This window comes from Copadichromis virginalis, linkage group LG20 (genome assembly GCF_057382275.1).
Source record: "Copadichromis virginalis isolate Kocher_CV1m ecotype Utaka linkage group LG20, C_Virginalis_male_GT1.1, whole genome shotgun sequence".
Lineage (NCBI taxonomy): Eukaryota > Metazoa > Chordata > Actinopteri > Cichliformes > Cichlidae > Copadichromis > Copadichromis virginalis.
Window position 1 is genome coordinate 32688882 of NC_140637.1, and position 17230 is coordinate 32706111.

General features: G+C 44.2%; 1 protein-coding gene across 6 annotated transcripts in view; it reads right to left on the bottom strand.

The window, feature by feature from the left end:
* Window positions 1-17230, bottom strand: part of sulf2b (sulfatase 2b) — a 111673-nt gene that overhangs the window by 20894 nt on the left and 73549 nt on the right. For all 6 annotated transcript variants that reach the window (XM_085444972.1, XM_085444970.1, XM_085444971.1 and 3 more), the window contains 6 exons: window positions 12782-12932; window positions 8474-8573; window positions 7822-7897; window positions 5648-5776; window positions 746-802; window positions 92-221 (listed from right to left, as the gene is read on the bottom strand). In XM_085444972.1, coding sequence (XP_085301098.1) covers window positions 92-221; window positions 746-802; window positions 5648-5776; window positions 7822-7897; window positions 8474-8573; window positions 12782-12932 — 643 coding nt within the window. The remainder of the gene's footprint in view (window positions 1-91; window positions 222-745; window positions 803-5647; window positions 5777-7821; window positions 7898-8473; window positions 8574-12781; window positions 12933-17230) is intronic.

A 17230-nucleotide genomic window follows, 5' to 3' on the forward strand; every position in this document is an offset into this window, starting at 1 on the left:
TTGTAGTGCAAGGATGGAGAAGGAACGTGATACCTTTGGGAGAAGTAGGATCAGGAGTCGAGGAGTAAATGAATCAGAAGTCTTACTGTACCTGTCCCGTCTGCTGGCAGGGCGTCTGGTACTCGGCTCTCTGACAGAGGTCTTTCACTCGTTGGCGTTTGGGCAGGAAGTTCTCCTCCTGCGATACTTCCTTACCTTCGACGACCTGGTGGAGCAGCTTCCTGTAAAAACACGAGCAGGGAGGAAATCTGCATGTTTAATGAATTCATGATTCAAAGTTAATAAAAGTTTATTTTGGCACATTTATGCATTTCTTCTGTCTGAATCAAGAAAGCTGCTTTTTTCTGTGTAAATGCTTCGGTGGCCTCGAGCGTGGGGGTCGATGCCACGGAGACGAAGCCAGCGAGCGACTCACTCGAGAGTTCTTTACAAACTTTTAAAAGTTAACCTTTAGCCCTCCGTTAGAAGAACATTTGACTGAATCAAAGCTCAATGATGTGTTTAAGCTGTGATTAATATCTGTCTCAGAGTTATTATGAGTTTTTACTAATTAACCAAATATCATCAGGCAGATCTGCTTCCACCGGGTGGACGACACCAGCTGCACGTCCATGACTCAGGACAGTAGTTCTGGCTGCCATGTTTTCCCAGCAGTGAGAGCAGCTGCTGTGTTACACTCTGCACTGAACGTAGACTGTTATGTGTTATATTTTCCTGAGCAGCAGCAGTGATGTGTCGTCTTTACCCTCTCTCCACCAGGAACGAGTCTCTCCACACCTTCGGCTTCTTGTTCACTTGAAACCTGAAGAAGAGGATGAAAACAGCGGGAATCAGAATTCCTGCACTTCTCCTGCTATTTTTAACCCACAACCAACACTGTCGCACCCTCCGCCCGCCTTCACCTCACCTTCTTATTTTTTCACGTCGACTCCATTAAGCACGACTGCCTTTACTGAAGCGGCGTCTGAACGAGCTGCTAAATGTGCATCGCCGCTTCATTTTACACCCCTAAACTTCGGGCTGGAGCTCCTCTCGCAGCGAGTTCATTTCAGTTCAAATCATCGAACATTACACACATTTATATAATACTCATACCGTCCCCTCATTAAGCGCGTGACTCCATCTGGTTTCTATTCTGGGATGTTTGTAACGTTAACTTTCAGGAACAACATTTTGATTTTCCTCCTACACTTAAAAGAACAACAGTCACCGCAGTGGAAACGACTGCAGGACTTTTTCCAGTTGTTTGATTCACAGAATAAACAGCACAGAAAGACACAAACATGATAATGAGGCTGCGACGAGGATTTACACACAAAGGCGGCGGAAAATGTTGCTGCTCGATGTAAAAGCTTGTCTCCAAAGTTTGAAACACAATGAAGAAGGACTCATTTAAGTTTCCAATATGACAGCCATCAGCGCAGCAAACAACGAAATATTTGGATTTTTTTAGTTTTACCTTTAACATCCAAACAGTTGCCAGCGCAGCGCTTAGGTTTAGGGTTGGGTTGAACTTTAGCCACAAGCTGGGAGATGCTAAACACACCCTGGCCAAACAGAGCTCATAAGATTTTTGTTTCTTATGTGAAAACATGTAGAAAGTCTGTAAAAAGTCAGCGAATTAAATCTAAGTGCAACTATTAAGAAGCTGCTGGTGACCTGAAGGACAGCACCGCTATCCACCGATTCTCTGCTGTTCACAACGGTTTAAAGAGATAGAAGCAACAAGTGGGAGCCGAGCTGTCGAGTCGTCTCACGTCTGAGGCCACAGCGAGGTGTTCACAACAAAATCCCTCCTGCCTGTTCTGTGTCTGCTCCGGGCAGAGTCGGGCACGTTCAGAAGCTTTGTTGTCAAATGCCCAACATCCTTATTTTAAACTATTTTTATCATTTAGTTTCTTTTTATACGTGAAAAAACACAGCATAACACTGATCCTGGTGTTAGCTCAGGCAGACCATGAAGGCCAACTCAGCTGTGGCAAATCAGCTGACCTCGGTGTCAGCCCACATCAGCTGATGGCTCTGCTAATACCCTTTAAAGCATCTAATTGGCTGTCTTATACAGGGCACGCTATTTAAGCGGCTTGTGGAGGCGGGTTGTGGTTTCTGGGCGCAGTCACAGGAAGGAGAGGTAGAGCAGTGTGTCTGATGAGGAGGGTGGGACACCTGCTGGGGTCGTCTAATTAACCCCTCCCCCGACAGCATGTAGATTGTAGCAGATGAGAGACACGAGATGCTCAGCGGTGAGTCTGAGAGCCGGTGCAGCACAGCCGGTCACAGAGAGTCAGAGACTGTGTGAAAAATAATGTTTGAATAAAACTGTGAAAGTGAGATTTGCTGCCCAACGTTACTGTGGAGAACTCGCAGCAGCAGCCGGTACACTGCTTTAACCTGCTCACAGTGACTGCACATCTGCAAGCCGCTTTGCAACCATACCCACGCCTCCTTTTTCACGCTGCATCTGTGACTGTCATAACAGCTGCTGATGTCTGCTCACATGTGCTGGATGTCTTTCTGTTGCTCTTCCTGCCTGCAGATTTCAGCAGTAAAGGATCCAGAGCAGACCCATTTCACCAAATGCACCCTCATTATCAGGGGGCTGTCTTCTTGTTGGCTCTGCAGTGCAGCTGTCGATACTGTCATTGCGATTATAGCAGACCGTGATAGACTGGTGTTCGACTTCTGCTTATCTATGAGTCTGAACTGGCTAAGCAGAAGGAGATGGATTGATGGAAAACATCAAACGCCTTTTCACTACACTGGTATTGTTTGAAATATGTTTAACAAGCAAACAGATGAAGTCCAGGTTGCAATAACCTGGCACAAATAAAAATAGAATTATGATCATTTTTGGTCAACTGTATATGAAACCATATTTATTCATGGCCTAGAATCATAACACACGAGTTACACTTGTGTTTTTAGGTGTGAAGACAGGCGCACACTGGATTTCTGACCACAGCGAAACAGTCAAACGTGGAAGACTAAACTATCTGTAAATGCCTGCGCAGTGTCTGTTCTCATGTTTGTAGCACAACAGGACCCTCTTTCTTTATTTGTTGGCTGTAAACTGCTATCAGTCACTGTTTTGTCCTGTGCTGCTGAAAATCTGGCTCCTCCTGAAAAACACCAGGAATCTATAATCATGTGCTTGTTGTGAGCTGTTAGCTGCTGCAAGACGAGTCTGGTTTAATTCTCCTAACTGCAAAGAGCAGACTGTTCTGGGAGAATCTGCACAGAATCAGTCCATTATTCTGAATAAACTCTCGGTAATCAGTCTTTCAGCTACTGTTGGTGTTTCCTCTGCACCTCACAGATAATAAAAAGGGAACAGCTGCTGTAAAGTTCGTCTCAGCACAGAATGTAAGGACTCTATTCAAATGTTCAGACAGATATCCTCAGAGGCTTCGGTGTGCTGCAGAACTGAGAGTACAGCTAAAAACGCTACGTTTCAGGTGTAAAGACACATATCTGGTTTGATTTAAATTCAACAACGTGAAAAACACAAAGATACGGCTGCATCACAACATGTTTAACCAGAAAAAAGACAAACAGCATGTCTGCTTGTACGGACAACGTTTTAGAAGACTTTAATTTCTGAACTATTGTTCTCATTCAGCTGCAACATCCCCCAAAGTCTCTGACCTGACATGGACCTCAAAAACCTTCACTACTCGAACCCTCGTGAACCTGTGCAATCTACTGAAACTCGGGTTTATCCCTCCCTCCCTCCCTCCATCCCTCCCTCCCTCCCTCCATCCATCCATCCCTCCATCCCTCCCTCCATCCATCCATCCCTCCATCCATCCCTCCATCCCTCCCTCCATCCATCCATCCCTCCCTCCATCCCTCCATCCATCCATCCATCCCTCCATCCCTCCCTCCATCCCTCCCTCCATCCATCCCTCCCTCCCTCCATCCATCCATCCCTCCATCCCTCCCTCCATCTCTCCATCCATCCCTCCCTCCATCCCTCCATCCATCCATCCCTCCATCCCTCCCTCCCTCCCTCCATCCATCCATCCCTCCCTCCCTCCCTCCCTCCATCCATCCCTCCCTCCCTCCCTCCCTCCATCCATCCATCCATCCATCCATCCCTCCCTCCCTCCCTCCCTCCCTCCATCCATCCATCCATCCATCCATCCATCCCTCCCTCCCTCCATCCATCCATCCATCCATCCATCCCTCCCTCCGTCCATCCCTCCCTCCATCCATCCATCCCTCCCTCCGTCCATCCCTCCCTCCATCCATCCATCCCTCCCTCCGTCCATCCCTCCCTTAGGGCTTCATTTAGCTCTAGGTCTGCAGAGACTTAATTACATTTTAGCTGCTCAGCTGATATCCGTCCACTAATTAAGCCAGACTAAATCATTCATCATTAGAAGTGATTGAGACTCTCACGCTGGTGTAGTTTATCTACTTTCCCTTGAACCTGGAAGTGGGAATTAAACTCCTTTGCATGTGTGTCCAACACCAGCAGCTATATAACCTTCAAACCTTAGCAAGTGCACCTCACCCCCCCTCAGCTACCGACAGCGATGTATTGGTCACTGGCAATCACAGCGGGATAACAGGATGAAGTGACTGTGGAAAAGATCTCCCAACCACAGTAGGAAAGGAAACCTCAGCTTTAGAAGGAAGAAGCCACTCACAGAATAAGTCCAGTCACCTATAACTTACCTAATGAAGTCATTTACAATTGACTTGAGCACCAAATGGATTGTTTCCATTGACCTGACAGCATGTACAACTTATTATGAGCAACACAGAGTGAAGCGGTTCTCAGTGAAGACAAACAGATATAGTTTCATTAATTGAAAGCAGCTCCGATGTTTCCTACACAGATGGTCACGGTCCGTTTACCAATCAAATCTGACACATTCCTGTAGTTGGGGACTATTTTTACTGATGGATGAATCCACATTTGGTATCATGAGTCCTCACAGGAGGGTGTATGGAGATGAAATAATCACCAGTTTAGGTTATCGGCACTAAACCGCGACCCTGTGTGCAAAATCCTTTCGCCTCAGCTCGGTGGGTTTGACAGCCCCCCGAAACGCTTTCCTGTTTGTTCCGACCTCCTGACCTTTATGTTTGCCTTTGTTGACGCTCTGATCATTATAAATATTAATAGAATATTTCTCTCGCTCCAGGCGAACCAGATGGCTCTTTGTGCTGCCGAATAGCGGCGCAACCAGGAGTTTAAATGAGGTCGTTACAGTTGAGAGACGCCCTGCTGCTCCAACGACTCTCTGCACGAAGATGATTTACATACTGGTGATGTGTCTCTGTTCTCTGACCTCTGTTTTCAACAAGCAGCTGATTACCTCACTGTGAACTCTGAGAAATGAACTTCAATCTGTGTTTAATGGTTTGTGTGTTTAGGATGATTAATGGCATGAAAAAACGACTGTTTATTTATTCAGAAGCTCTTTGAGCGCTCAGATGGTTAAAGAGCATCTTAGCTGGGAAAACGGTGACGCAACAGCTCCTTCAGATGGTTACAAAACAAGGAAGTGAAATGCTTTAACAATCTGGCATTTAGGTGTGTGTGTGTGTGTGTGTGTGTGTGTGTGTGTGTGTGTGTGTGTGTGTGTGTGTGTGTGTGTGTGTGTGTGTGTGCGTGTGTGTGTGTGTGTGTGTGTACCTGTTGGCAGGTTTGTCTGTGTCCAGCAGACTCATTATCGACTTTCCGTCCATATCTGGAGGCGTGTCAACGCCAGCGATGTCCAGGATGGTCGGAGCCAGATCGATGTTTAGGACCATGTGAGGGTTACTGACACAAACATGCAAACAGAGTATGAGCGCTTATTTTATTATATGTGTGCCTGTTTTAGCTTCATGTTGTCATAGCGAAATCCGAAAAAGAAACTGTTAATAAGACTTTAATAAATGTCTCCTTTTTACCAAAACAGGGCTTCAATTTTCATGTGACATTCATTAAATGTGACATGTGGCACAGATGCATCATACATGGTTTTATTGCAGCTGTGCACACACACACACACACGCACACACACACACTTTCGTTTTGCTATCTTAGTGAGGACATCTCATTGACATAATGCTAGCTGCTTAAGCTAACCATCTAAAATCAGTGCCTAACCTTCAGCTTAAACCCAACCACAGCCTAAATGTAACTCTGACACTAAAACCACATTTTCATCCTCAAAATGCCTTCAAACTCGTGGGGACGGGCATTGTGTCCTCATGAGTGACTATTGGTCCCCACAAGCATGCCAATTTTTCTGTCCTCACAAAGATATCTAAACATGTACACACACACACACACAAAGTCAGATCTTCTTAAATTAACTCATTTATTTGACGAGCCCTCCTCCGCCTATGCTACGCCTCTTTTACAGACTGTAGGTAACAACACTTCCTGAAAGACACAGGAGATAAGGGGCAAAAATTTGTTTTTTGTTATACCTCAAAACCTTTTAAGTGAAATCTTCCACCATGAAAACGGTGTTTGCTGCCACAGCAGAACACCAGAAGATTAAAAAAATACACATAATGGAAAATGTTAAAAAAGGACAAATTACTCGTCGCATCTTGCTTTGTACTGATATTTTAAAAGCGAATTGCTGAAGGCAAAACAGACCCGAGAGCTTTTACAGACTTCTGTTGGGTTTGGAGAGCAGGGGGGAAAGTTCACGGGGACATTTATTGTGAAGTATTGCAAACACAGTGTTTTTTATCTCAATAACGTCTGCTCCGAAGAAGGGAAAGAAACTCTTGCCCTGAACCCGTGATCATCTCGTGGAACCGCTCTGACTGTGGTAATTCAATTTGACACACACAAACGCACACAGTAGCACACTCTGAAGAAAACAGTGCTGTCACATTTTTCATGGATACGATCTTTCTGCTGCTTCACGTCTCCACAGATTCTTTATATTTTTGGTTCTGAGATTTTTTAAAGCAGCCTGTACGCTCGTGGTGGAGACCAAAACCAGCAGGTTTTTGTACATGCTCCATCAGCTTCTCTTCCCTTGCATCCACCATGTGGTGCTGAGCACTGAGGGTTTGTTTGCTGCTCGAAACAGGAACAGGAATTTAAAAAAGGAACGACTCCAATGAAGCAGAGACGTTGCTGATAGCTGAGCCTTGTTGGTTAAGGCTTATTTTTCTTTTCTGTACATTTAATTGGGCTGCAAAAAACATGCATTTTAATTACTGATTGCATTATTATTTACTCAGTAAATTAATTAACTGCTTGGCCTAAAAGTACCCTGCAAAGTGCTTTTTTTAATCAACTGCCAACAACAGAGACCATCAATATATGTATTATTTGACGAGATGCTCTTTAAAAACAAATTGCTAGAATTGGATCATACAAGTCCGTGTGCTGGGACATGATGGCGTGCGCCACAGTTTGAGTGGCTGGTAATGATTCATTACCTGAAAATAACTGTTTGGTGTGTGGATGGAGAGCCAGCTCTCATCACCAGATTTCTACCTGAATATCAGTCTGACAAAGAAGCTGATGCTTGCTTGTAAATGTGCACATGCAGGTGGTCAGGAAGGGTCCACAGGTGCATGGGAAGGTGACCTCGGGCCTCAGTGAGCCCCTGACATGCAGGTTGCATGGGGAAAATGTGAATTCCCTAACCAGCTGGCATGTGGGAGGTGGAGTCTGTGAAAATAGAGGGGGGTGCACTAAAACCCTTCTTGCGATTGCTGTGGTCATGAGCAGGCGGCCACAGCTGTCTGTGTTTTATGGACTGAACAAAGTAACGTTTAAAGTTATCACTGAGTTCAGAGGATCGGCGGCGCCTTTGTGCAGTGAATTGTTGTTGAGGTGTGTGTGCTTACATGCTGCCCTGCTCCACGTTAGGTCCTCTGATGTAGAACGGGACTCTGATGTCAAACTCGTACGGCATAGATTTACCTGGACACACACACACACACACACACACACACACACACACACACACGTTATTAATGCTGTGGTTTGTAGCTGAGGTGGTGACACTGAAGCTCGCACACACAGGTGTGTTTTGCTGTCACGTTCTGACGTTATCTTCATGCTCAGCACAGTTTTCTGATGATCAAACACAAAACATTTGTTCCTTTAAACTCAAACATTTTATTATCTTGGATTCTTCAGATGTTCTTTACGTGCATCTGAAATTCTGTTTGCTGTTCAGCCCGTACTCACAAAGAGCGATTGTCCAATTTCCAGACTCTTAGAATTTGTGCTGTTTCGCTGTTTATTTTGTACATAATGCTGTTTCATCTGCTGGAGAAGGGTTCTTAAAATGAGTCTGGCACACATCTCACAATGTTCCTCCCTGCACTGCAGCTGTTTTCCTACTAAAAAAAAAATCTAATCCTTTAAATCACAAATCAGGATGTTTCCAGATGATAATCAAGTTTAATCAGTTATAAAAATTATCACAAATTCTTTCTTCCATCGGCAGAAAAAGAATCAGGCAGACACAAGAACCTTATTCTCTGTTCGTACCTTTAACGAGGCCGAACTGGCCGATGTGGTAGCCGTGATCTGACGTGTAGATGATGTAGGTGTTTTCCAACTCGCCCGTCTCCACCAGCATGTTATACAGCTGAGAAACAAACAACACCATTTCAGTCTGTGGCTTAAAAAAACGGAGTGATTTTGCACACTGGTCATCTTTTATCTGTTCACACTTCCACCAAACTTGACTCACTTTTGTAAGTGTGGACGCTTCCTCTCTTTGCTCTTTAAATGCTTTGCTTCTTTTATTGATTTTTATGCTGATTTATTCCCTTTTTTCCTGTATGAGCTTACCTGCGATAGCTTCTGGACACTTATAGATCATTAGGACTAAAGCGTTTTTAACAGAAACAGCAACATTTTTATAGTTACCTTATCCTCAGCGCTCCGTGTGTCTGTGGCCTACACACAGCTGAAGCCTGATTACAGCATCTGGGCACCGAGCAGCCTCAATAGCCTGGAAAGGTGCTAACCGCTAGGCTAACTAGCAACAAGATGCCTTCCCTCTCCACAGATGACTACCACAGCCTCCTGCAGAAGATTGCAGTACTGGAGACAAAAATTCATCACTTAGAAGTAAACGTGGAGGTAAATGGACTGTGTGGAAATGAAACAACCTTGCCTTTGATTCAAAACAATGGCGATGAGCAAGCTAGTACACAGCTAAGGAGCACAGATAACATGACCAAGAAAGTAGACTCTGTGCATTATTATAAATCCTCAAGCGATAATCCCCCCCTGGACTGTCTTGGTGCAAAACCAAGACATAAATCATGTCTCCTGGAAGGGGGAGGACGTATCACAGGCAGGGCACAGCGAGCTGAAATCTCTGAAACCGACTGGCCTTCACTTCCTACGAGACAGAGAAGCTCTTCTACCCCTGTATACAGGAGGAAACAGGACTGGACAACCGTGAATAGGAAGGTTAACAACAAACCTCCAAAACAACTGAATGTGAAACTGCAGAACAGATTTGCTCCACTATCAAAGGACCCTGGATCGATATCGGACAACCATCCATCTAAAAGTAGCGAAGTAAGGTCTGAAAATAAAAGTGAAAGGCCACAGGGAAAGCTAAAGGCTAGGCCTGAAACTCTGATTGTGGGTGACTCTGCCGTAAAGGATGTACAAAGGATGTGCGGTAAGAACACTAAAGTCCTCTGCTTTCCTAACGATATGGTCAACAACCTGAAGGAGAGAATTCTTCAAATTGCAGATGAATATCCAACTGTGACAAACATTGTTCTGCATACAGGGTCAAACGATGTGTCCAAACAACAGTCGGAGGTTCTGAAACGGGACTTTACTGGATTATTAAATACTGTAAACTCTCTGAATGCAGCTGTATTCATCAGTGGACCTGTACCGCCGGTCAGAGGAGGAGACGAGAGATTCAGCAGGTTGTTTGCACTGAATAAATGGCTTATATCAGCATGTACGGGTGACCGTGGCTCAGGGGGTTGGGAAGCATATCTGTAACCGGAAGGTCGCCGGTTCGATCCCCGGGCTCTCTGTCCTGGTCGTTGTTATAACAACTGTAGCTTGCCTCCACCAATGTAAGAATGAACGAATAGTGGAATTGTAAAGCGCTTTGGGTGCCTTGAAAAGCGCTATATAAATGCAATCCATTACTATTATGTACTGACCACTCAGTGCATTTTATCAACAACAGGCATCTGTTTAAAGCAAATGGATTTAATTTTAACAAGTCAGGGGCGAAACTGTTCACCTCCAACTTGTTTTATTCCATACGTCATCCATCTGTGCTTGGTGCCAAGGCTGAGATAAAAGAGGAGTTATCTCATAAAGAGGAACAAACAGTACTCCAAGAACAGACAAAGCCCAGCAGAAACCTTGAGGAGGAGCTCCATCTGCCCCCACCTGGGAAGAGCCTCAGAAAGGAGAGACATCTGAGGCAAGAAGAGGGGTCCCTATTTGCCTCCAACTCTCTCAACAACACCAACGACCAGGACCAGGGACCACGACCTTCCCCAGTCCCCCAAACCCCTGACAGGCCATCACCCTCCTCCCCCTCCCTTTCTCCCTCCTCGCCACACCTGAAATTCACTGAGGAGATGATGGAGCGGGTCAATGCTGGGCTCAGATCTACCCCCCGGCCCAATCCCTTTTTGTCCCCCATAAACCCCCCCACCAGAGCAGCCAAAGGTTCGCCATCGAGCCCCGCCCTCAACAGAGCAATCGAAGTCACATTGCCCAGCCTCGTCCCCCTTAGTTCCTCCTTACCACCTTCATGCCCTGTCTCCGCAGTCTGATGTGTGATGTGTGGAGGGTCCGGGCTGCGAGGATTATGGCAGTGGTGACTTTTCCCAGGAGAAGCTGGGACCCTGTTTACTAGAAGGTTTTAACATTTCTGTACTTTTAGGTGACAGAAGGAGACATGTGGCAAATAATACCTCTAAAACACTTAAGTTGGCTTTATTAAACGTTAGATCTTTAGCTGGGAAAACATTTTTAATTAATGATTTAATCACTGAGCACAGCCTTGATTTTATGTTTTTAACTGAAACTTGGTTGGACCAAAGTAACAGTGGAGCTGTTCTCATCGAGACGACCCCTCCTAACTACAGTTTTATCAGTGAGGTCAGGGCGAGCAGGAGAGGAGGAGGGGTTGCTGTCTTATTTAATGAATCATTTCAATGTAAGCAGCTATCTCCTGGAAGTTTTCAGTCTTTTGAATATGTGGCTTTACAGCTGAAGGCCCCATCCAAAGTTGTGTTTCTTAATGTTTACAGGCCTCCCAAATACTGCACAGACTTTTTTAATGACCTCAGTGAACTGCTGTCTGTGATCTGTGTTGATTTCGACTGTGTAATTATTGTTGGGGATTTTAACATTCATGTGGACAACCCTCAGGACAAAGGGACTAAAGACCTGAGTAACACTCTGGGCAACTTTGGGCTGACTCAGCATGTAACAGAGGCCACACATAATAGAGGACACACTCTTGACCTACTGATCTCCAAAGGCCTGAGCATTTCGAAGGTTACTGTGTCTGATGTGGGCCTGTCTGATCATTACTGTGTTTTCTTTGAAAGTAAAATTTCAGCCCCCACAAATATATCAACAGCAGTGATCACAAAACGGTGTATAACTGAACACAGTAGTGAGAACACTCTCTCACAGTCTGTTCTCTAAAATCTAAAAGAGGAATTATGGATTGGATCAACTGGTCCCTAAATGCAATTGACACCCCTTTCTCAACGAGAAGTTTGGGCTCGGGTGAGCCTGAGTGCTGAAGATATCTACCTATTCAGAACCATGGTAACAGGGTTCTGGCTGATCAGGTCTCTGTCCTGGTCGTTGTTATAACAACAGTTTATTTAAATCCAGGTTGAAGACTCACCTATTCTCAGCTGCATTTGAATAAAGCACCAAATCCACACTTTTAAGCTTAAATTTCAAAACTTACACTAACTACTGATCTTATCTATTTCTGATTTTATCTGTTTTGATTTTATATACTGTTTTGTTTGTTTGTTAAGCTTAAATTTCAAAACTTACATTAACTACTGATTTTATCTACTGTTCTGATTTTATCTGTTTTGATTTTATATACTGTTTTGTTTGTTTGTTTGTTTGTTTGTTTGTTTGTTTGTTTGTTTGTTTGTTTGTTTGTTTGTTTGTTAAGTGGGATTAGAGCTCTGGGTAGCTCCCCAGCTGGGTCTAGACTGGGTCTAGAGAGTATTTTAAATTCAGGGAATTTAAAATAGAAAGTAACTCGTCCACAGAAGGACTGGTAGCTCCCCTTACGATAAGGGTTCAGATCGCGCGAACAGGTGTGAAATGTGTGTGTTTAGTTAGTTTGTTTGTTTGCTTGTTTTAATCAATTTTAAATCCTGCTTTTTATTTGTTTTTGTTTCTAATGTCTCTGTAAAGCACTTTGAATCACCTTGTTGTTGAATTGTGCTATACAAATAAATTTGCCTTGCCTTGCCTTGCCTTGCCTAATAACACAAGCTATCTTTTTCCAGCCATCAAGTGTGTAGCTGGTGGTTTGTGTGTGTGTGTGTGTTCCGGTCAAAATCTGACATTTGCTATCCTTGTGGGGACCAACAGACCTGGATTTTGGTCTCCACGGGGTTGAAGGCATTTTTCACACTCAAAATGTGGTTTTAGTGTCTGGGTTACAATTAGGTTCTGGTTAGGGTAAGCGTCAGGGTTAGGCATTCATTTTTGATGGTTAGGGTAAGCGGCCAGGGAAAGCATTATGTCAATGAGATGTCTCCACGAGGATAGCAATACCAGACGTGTGTGTGCTTGTGTGTTAGTGCCCACCTTCTCCACGCTGTCGTCCACAGACAGAAGCGTCTGCAGCCGTTTCCTCTGCAGCATGTTGGTGAACTCCATGTGAATGGGCTTCATGGGGCCGGTGTAACGCATGATCCAGTGCTTATCTGGGTTCGGCGCGTAGTTATAACTGGGAGTACTGGTGAGAAGAACAGTGACAGGAAAGGAGATAAGACAGGTGGAGTGTTGGGTAAATCCTGAGTTATTTGTGCTGAAAAGACGATCTGGCTTTGGATAGTCTGTGATAGCACCGTTTACAACCAAAGCTCTGTATATCAGAGCAATGTGATGCCATGTGATCAGAGAGGAATGCTGCGAGTGCTTTAAATGTGCTCTGTTCTGCTTTTTCCAGTGTGTTAACAGATTGTATTATAAGTTTAATCATGAGACTGACTCTCGGTTGCCTCAAACATGTTGTGGAGAAACCTCTATGTGAAAGATACAGGATGGATTTCCCAGACAAATCCAAGCATAATGATCACGAATTTGAGGCTTTCCTCCCCCCAAGTACTTCCAATCCCAGCTTCTGAGAAATGGAGTCCACTAATCACTGACATCAAGAAACGACTGACTACCATCAAAATACCGACTCAAAGACAAACTGTGCAAAGTCGTATATATGTGTAAATCACAGGGCAAAGCTGTGCAACTGCCACACACTTTCTGCAGCAGGGGTCGGCAACCCTGAGCACGCATGGTTAACTGAAGACACGGCCATAGCTGGACTGGCCATCGGGCATACCGGGCATTTGCCCAGTGGGCCGATGTGATTTTTCGTTTTTATGGGCCGATGATTTTTTTTTTTTTTTTGTAACGGTATAAACAATGAAAGGTGGTGGATTGGCCAGATGCTGGCCGATGTGTAGAAATAACACAGTTGTTTGGTGGTGGCTATGGCGGAGCTAGCATAAAGGCCAGCAGGTGGATGAGGGAAAGGGGAGGCAGGACGAGGAGAGACCAGAGGCGGAAGCCGGTCCAAGGGTGAACTGAACTTCAGGTAAGAAGTTATGACCTGCAGTCTATCTGGGTCAGATATAAACAAAGTTTAGGTGGAGTTTATTTTCGTTGTGCTGACTTTTAACCGTCAGTTACAATAACTCGTATTGCGTACTAGCTAGCATGACAGCTGGGTGGGTGCTGTGATGTTACTGATAGTGAACTTTATTTTATTCACAAGGTTAGTTAGTAGACTTGTCGACCATCCCGTAAAAAACATAATCGTCCCGCATTCAGAGAAAATGTTACACGTTTCATATTGAGCTGAGAAGGGACGCAGTTTGTCCCGAACTTCAGCTAGAATGGAAAAAGACACAAAGCTGGATTTATTCTGCGTCTTTACGCTGCACAGCTGCCTCTTCTTCTCTCATCCTCTCCCCTCCCTCTCCTGTTTCTACTTCAATCATGAAACTGATCAATGATCAGCTGATCGGCTTTTCTCTCTTGTTTGTTTATCACTTTGCGCCAGAAAGAGGAAACCAGCGGATGTCGCGGTAAACAACAGCAGCATGAATGAGTTGAAGGGAAGTTATGAACTGTTTCTGAGAGACAAATAACACCAGGATCCTTTTCTAAGTAGCTGACAGCTGGTAACTGTGCAGGGGCGGGTCTAGGAAAGTGTTGCCAGGGGGCCATGTAGGGCATTAACAGGGAGAGGGGGGCACAAAGAAATACTTTTCTTTCTTATTCTCATTTAAAATGTCTCGCTTTTAATAAATAATTATCTGAATCTTACAACCAAAGTTTTTAGTATGACATAAAATGTATAGAAATCATACATATACCAACAAGACTGCACATCACTGTCACAACAGCGTCTGTTTTCATTCAAAGGCTTTATGGCTTTTCCTATAATACCTGGTGGGCCGGTCTGTAGTCAAAATGCAGTGCATTAATCTGAGAAGGTGCATTAAAAAATAAATGGCCGGGCCAGCGGTGCACATCACAAATCAGCTCACATAGACACATTAGTTGTGCTGCTTCTTAATGACGGTATCTTAGCTAACAACCCCAACTACCAGATTCAGCTTGTAATTGGCTAAAAATAACTTAGCTTACTGGTGAGAGGGACGTTGCTAGCTGGCAGTTTTTTCAAGCAATGTTGAAATTTCCACTTTCCAACACTTCAAATACTTCAGGAGCTTTCCGCTCAGCGCAGCATCAGCACCGTGGAAACACACGGATACATCCGTAGATTCGAGACAGAATTCACAATGCGTTTTCGGGACTTTCAGGTGTTTGGACCAATGTTTTCTTTTCTGATCAAACCAGAAAGCTTTAATGAGCAGCTGGTTGTCTCACATTAACTGGCTGAGTTAATGTCAGTTAATGCAACATCGAAATGCAGCTGATGAACTGAAAAGCTCGACTCTGTGGGGTCAAAGTTTGCAGAACTACAGACGCAGCTGGAATCCACAGCTGTGCGTGTTCATGGAGCTGCATGTTCACCTGCTGGACGTCACTACCTGACAAGCTTAACTGTCTTCAGAACATTGCAGAGGCCTTATTGACAGTGTTTGGCTCTACATGTCTGTGTGAGCAGATTTTCTCTCACATGGGTCCTCAGGTAGCCGTCTGAATGCTGGACACTCGCAGACCTGTGTCTCTGAGTGGGAGACCAGAGATCACGTTAACATGTGTGTCTCTGTATTAACAAACATGCCATGTTGGCCCAGTTTATTTTTCTTATCATTGTTGTGAGGAGACCATAAACAGCATTTGTATTTTCTGTTGTACAGTTCATTTGCTTTTGTGTATAAAAAGTCATTTTTGTTTCCAAATAGCTGATAACTATTCGCTGATAGCTGCCAACATCTGCGAACAAATATAATCCTATAAAGTGGTTCTACATAGTGTGTAACTGTTCATATAGAGCTTTATTACATTTATTGCTAATGCAATCATATGGCACACTGAAATTTTAGATGCACTCATCATCAGAAAGGTTGCCGAGCCCTGCTCTACAGTAACAGCCAAGTTAGCTCTGTGAGTGACTTTGCTCCACGATGATTGGATGTGTTGTTGTATCTGTGGTCGAGGATGAATTATGACACGATGGGCACTAGAGCAGCATGCTAAAGAAAAAAAGGTCTACAGATGACAGAAATGTGTTTTTGGTCTATGTTGAACTTTTCTTTTGTGTGTCTTTGTGGTGGTTTTGCACCCATTTGTTTTATTTTTGTGTCTCCTTTCAGTCCATTTGAAGTGTTTGTGGTCGTTTTGAGACTCTGTGCAATCCTTTAGTATCATTTTGCATCCTTGTTTTCATTTTGTGTGCCTTCTCATCTCCAACATCTTTGTGTGTTTCTCTGTGGTTGTTTTGTGTCAGCTTGTGGTCGTTCAGTCTGCAAACATGTTTCATCTGCTTCATGCTTCTTTCAAGAAATTTCCACATCCACTTGTGTTTATTGTGTCTTCTTTTTCACTGGTTAACGTCTCTGTGATCAGTTTGTCTCCATTTCTGGTCCTTTGAATGTCTTTTTTGTTATTTTTATTTCACTTAACTTTACAAGAGGAAATATCACTTAATACGAAGGCCCTCAGACTTGGCCTGTGGCCTGCAGACCTTGGCAGTAATTGCTCGATGTCTGTGCTGATGTCAGGTCTCGGTAAGTTGTGTGAACTGATCAGGAACAAGACTTGTATTTACTAAAGCTGCTGCAGCAGCAACAGGAAATTAAATGAGAAAAACAGGAAATGGAAGAAATGAAAAACTGTATGAGCTCCAGCAGGGTTGTAAAAGTCTACTGGCTATGAGGCAGCAATGCCTGATCCACAAGCTGCTTACAGACTTACCCGAGAAGAGTTTAGGCTAAAAGTGAAGTGAGCGAGCCAGCGATGTGCCGAACAGTCTGAACATTGCTCTTCTAAAAATACGTCTTCTCTTTGTGATTATGGTTTAATGTGTCGATAACAGCAGAAACTGCAAAACGGAACCATTCCACATGCTTTTTGGATTCACAGCAACTTCCTGCTTTATGGCATGACCGTATTTTAAAGGAGGACTAATCTCTAAAATAGAAAAACATGAATTTGTAAGTTTGCTCACTCTCAAAGGACGAGACTGTAGACGTGCACAAGTTTAGAATGGACCACAGCAGCGGTCCCCAACCCCCGGGCCACAGACCGGGACCGGTCCGTGAGTCGTTTGGTACGGGGCCGGGAGAGTTGAGGCTCGGGTGGTTTTCAGAGTTTTTATCGGTAACTCGGTTTCCCTGGGTCATTTCCCGTGTTGTAGTTGTGTTTTATTTTGAAAGAAATATTTACACGTTACCATAGCGACCAGAGAGCATTAAGGGGCAGCGAGGAGGATGTTACTCTCAGTGTTGTTGGCGCATTTCAGGAGGACGCTGCTAATAAAGTTACACAGCTACACAGTGACTTCCCGTTTATTATTATATTTACAAAACACCACAGTTTTTGTCTCGGTCGTATCGTTTT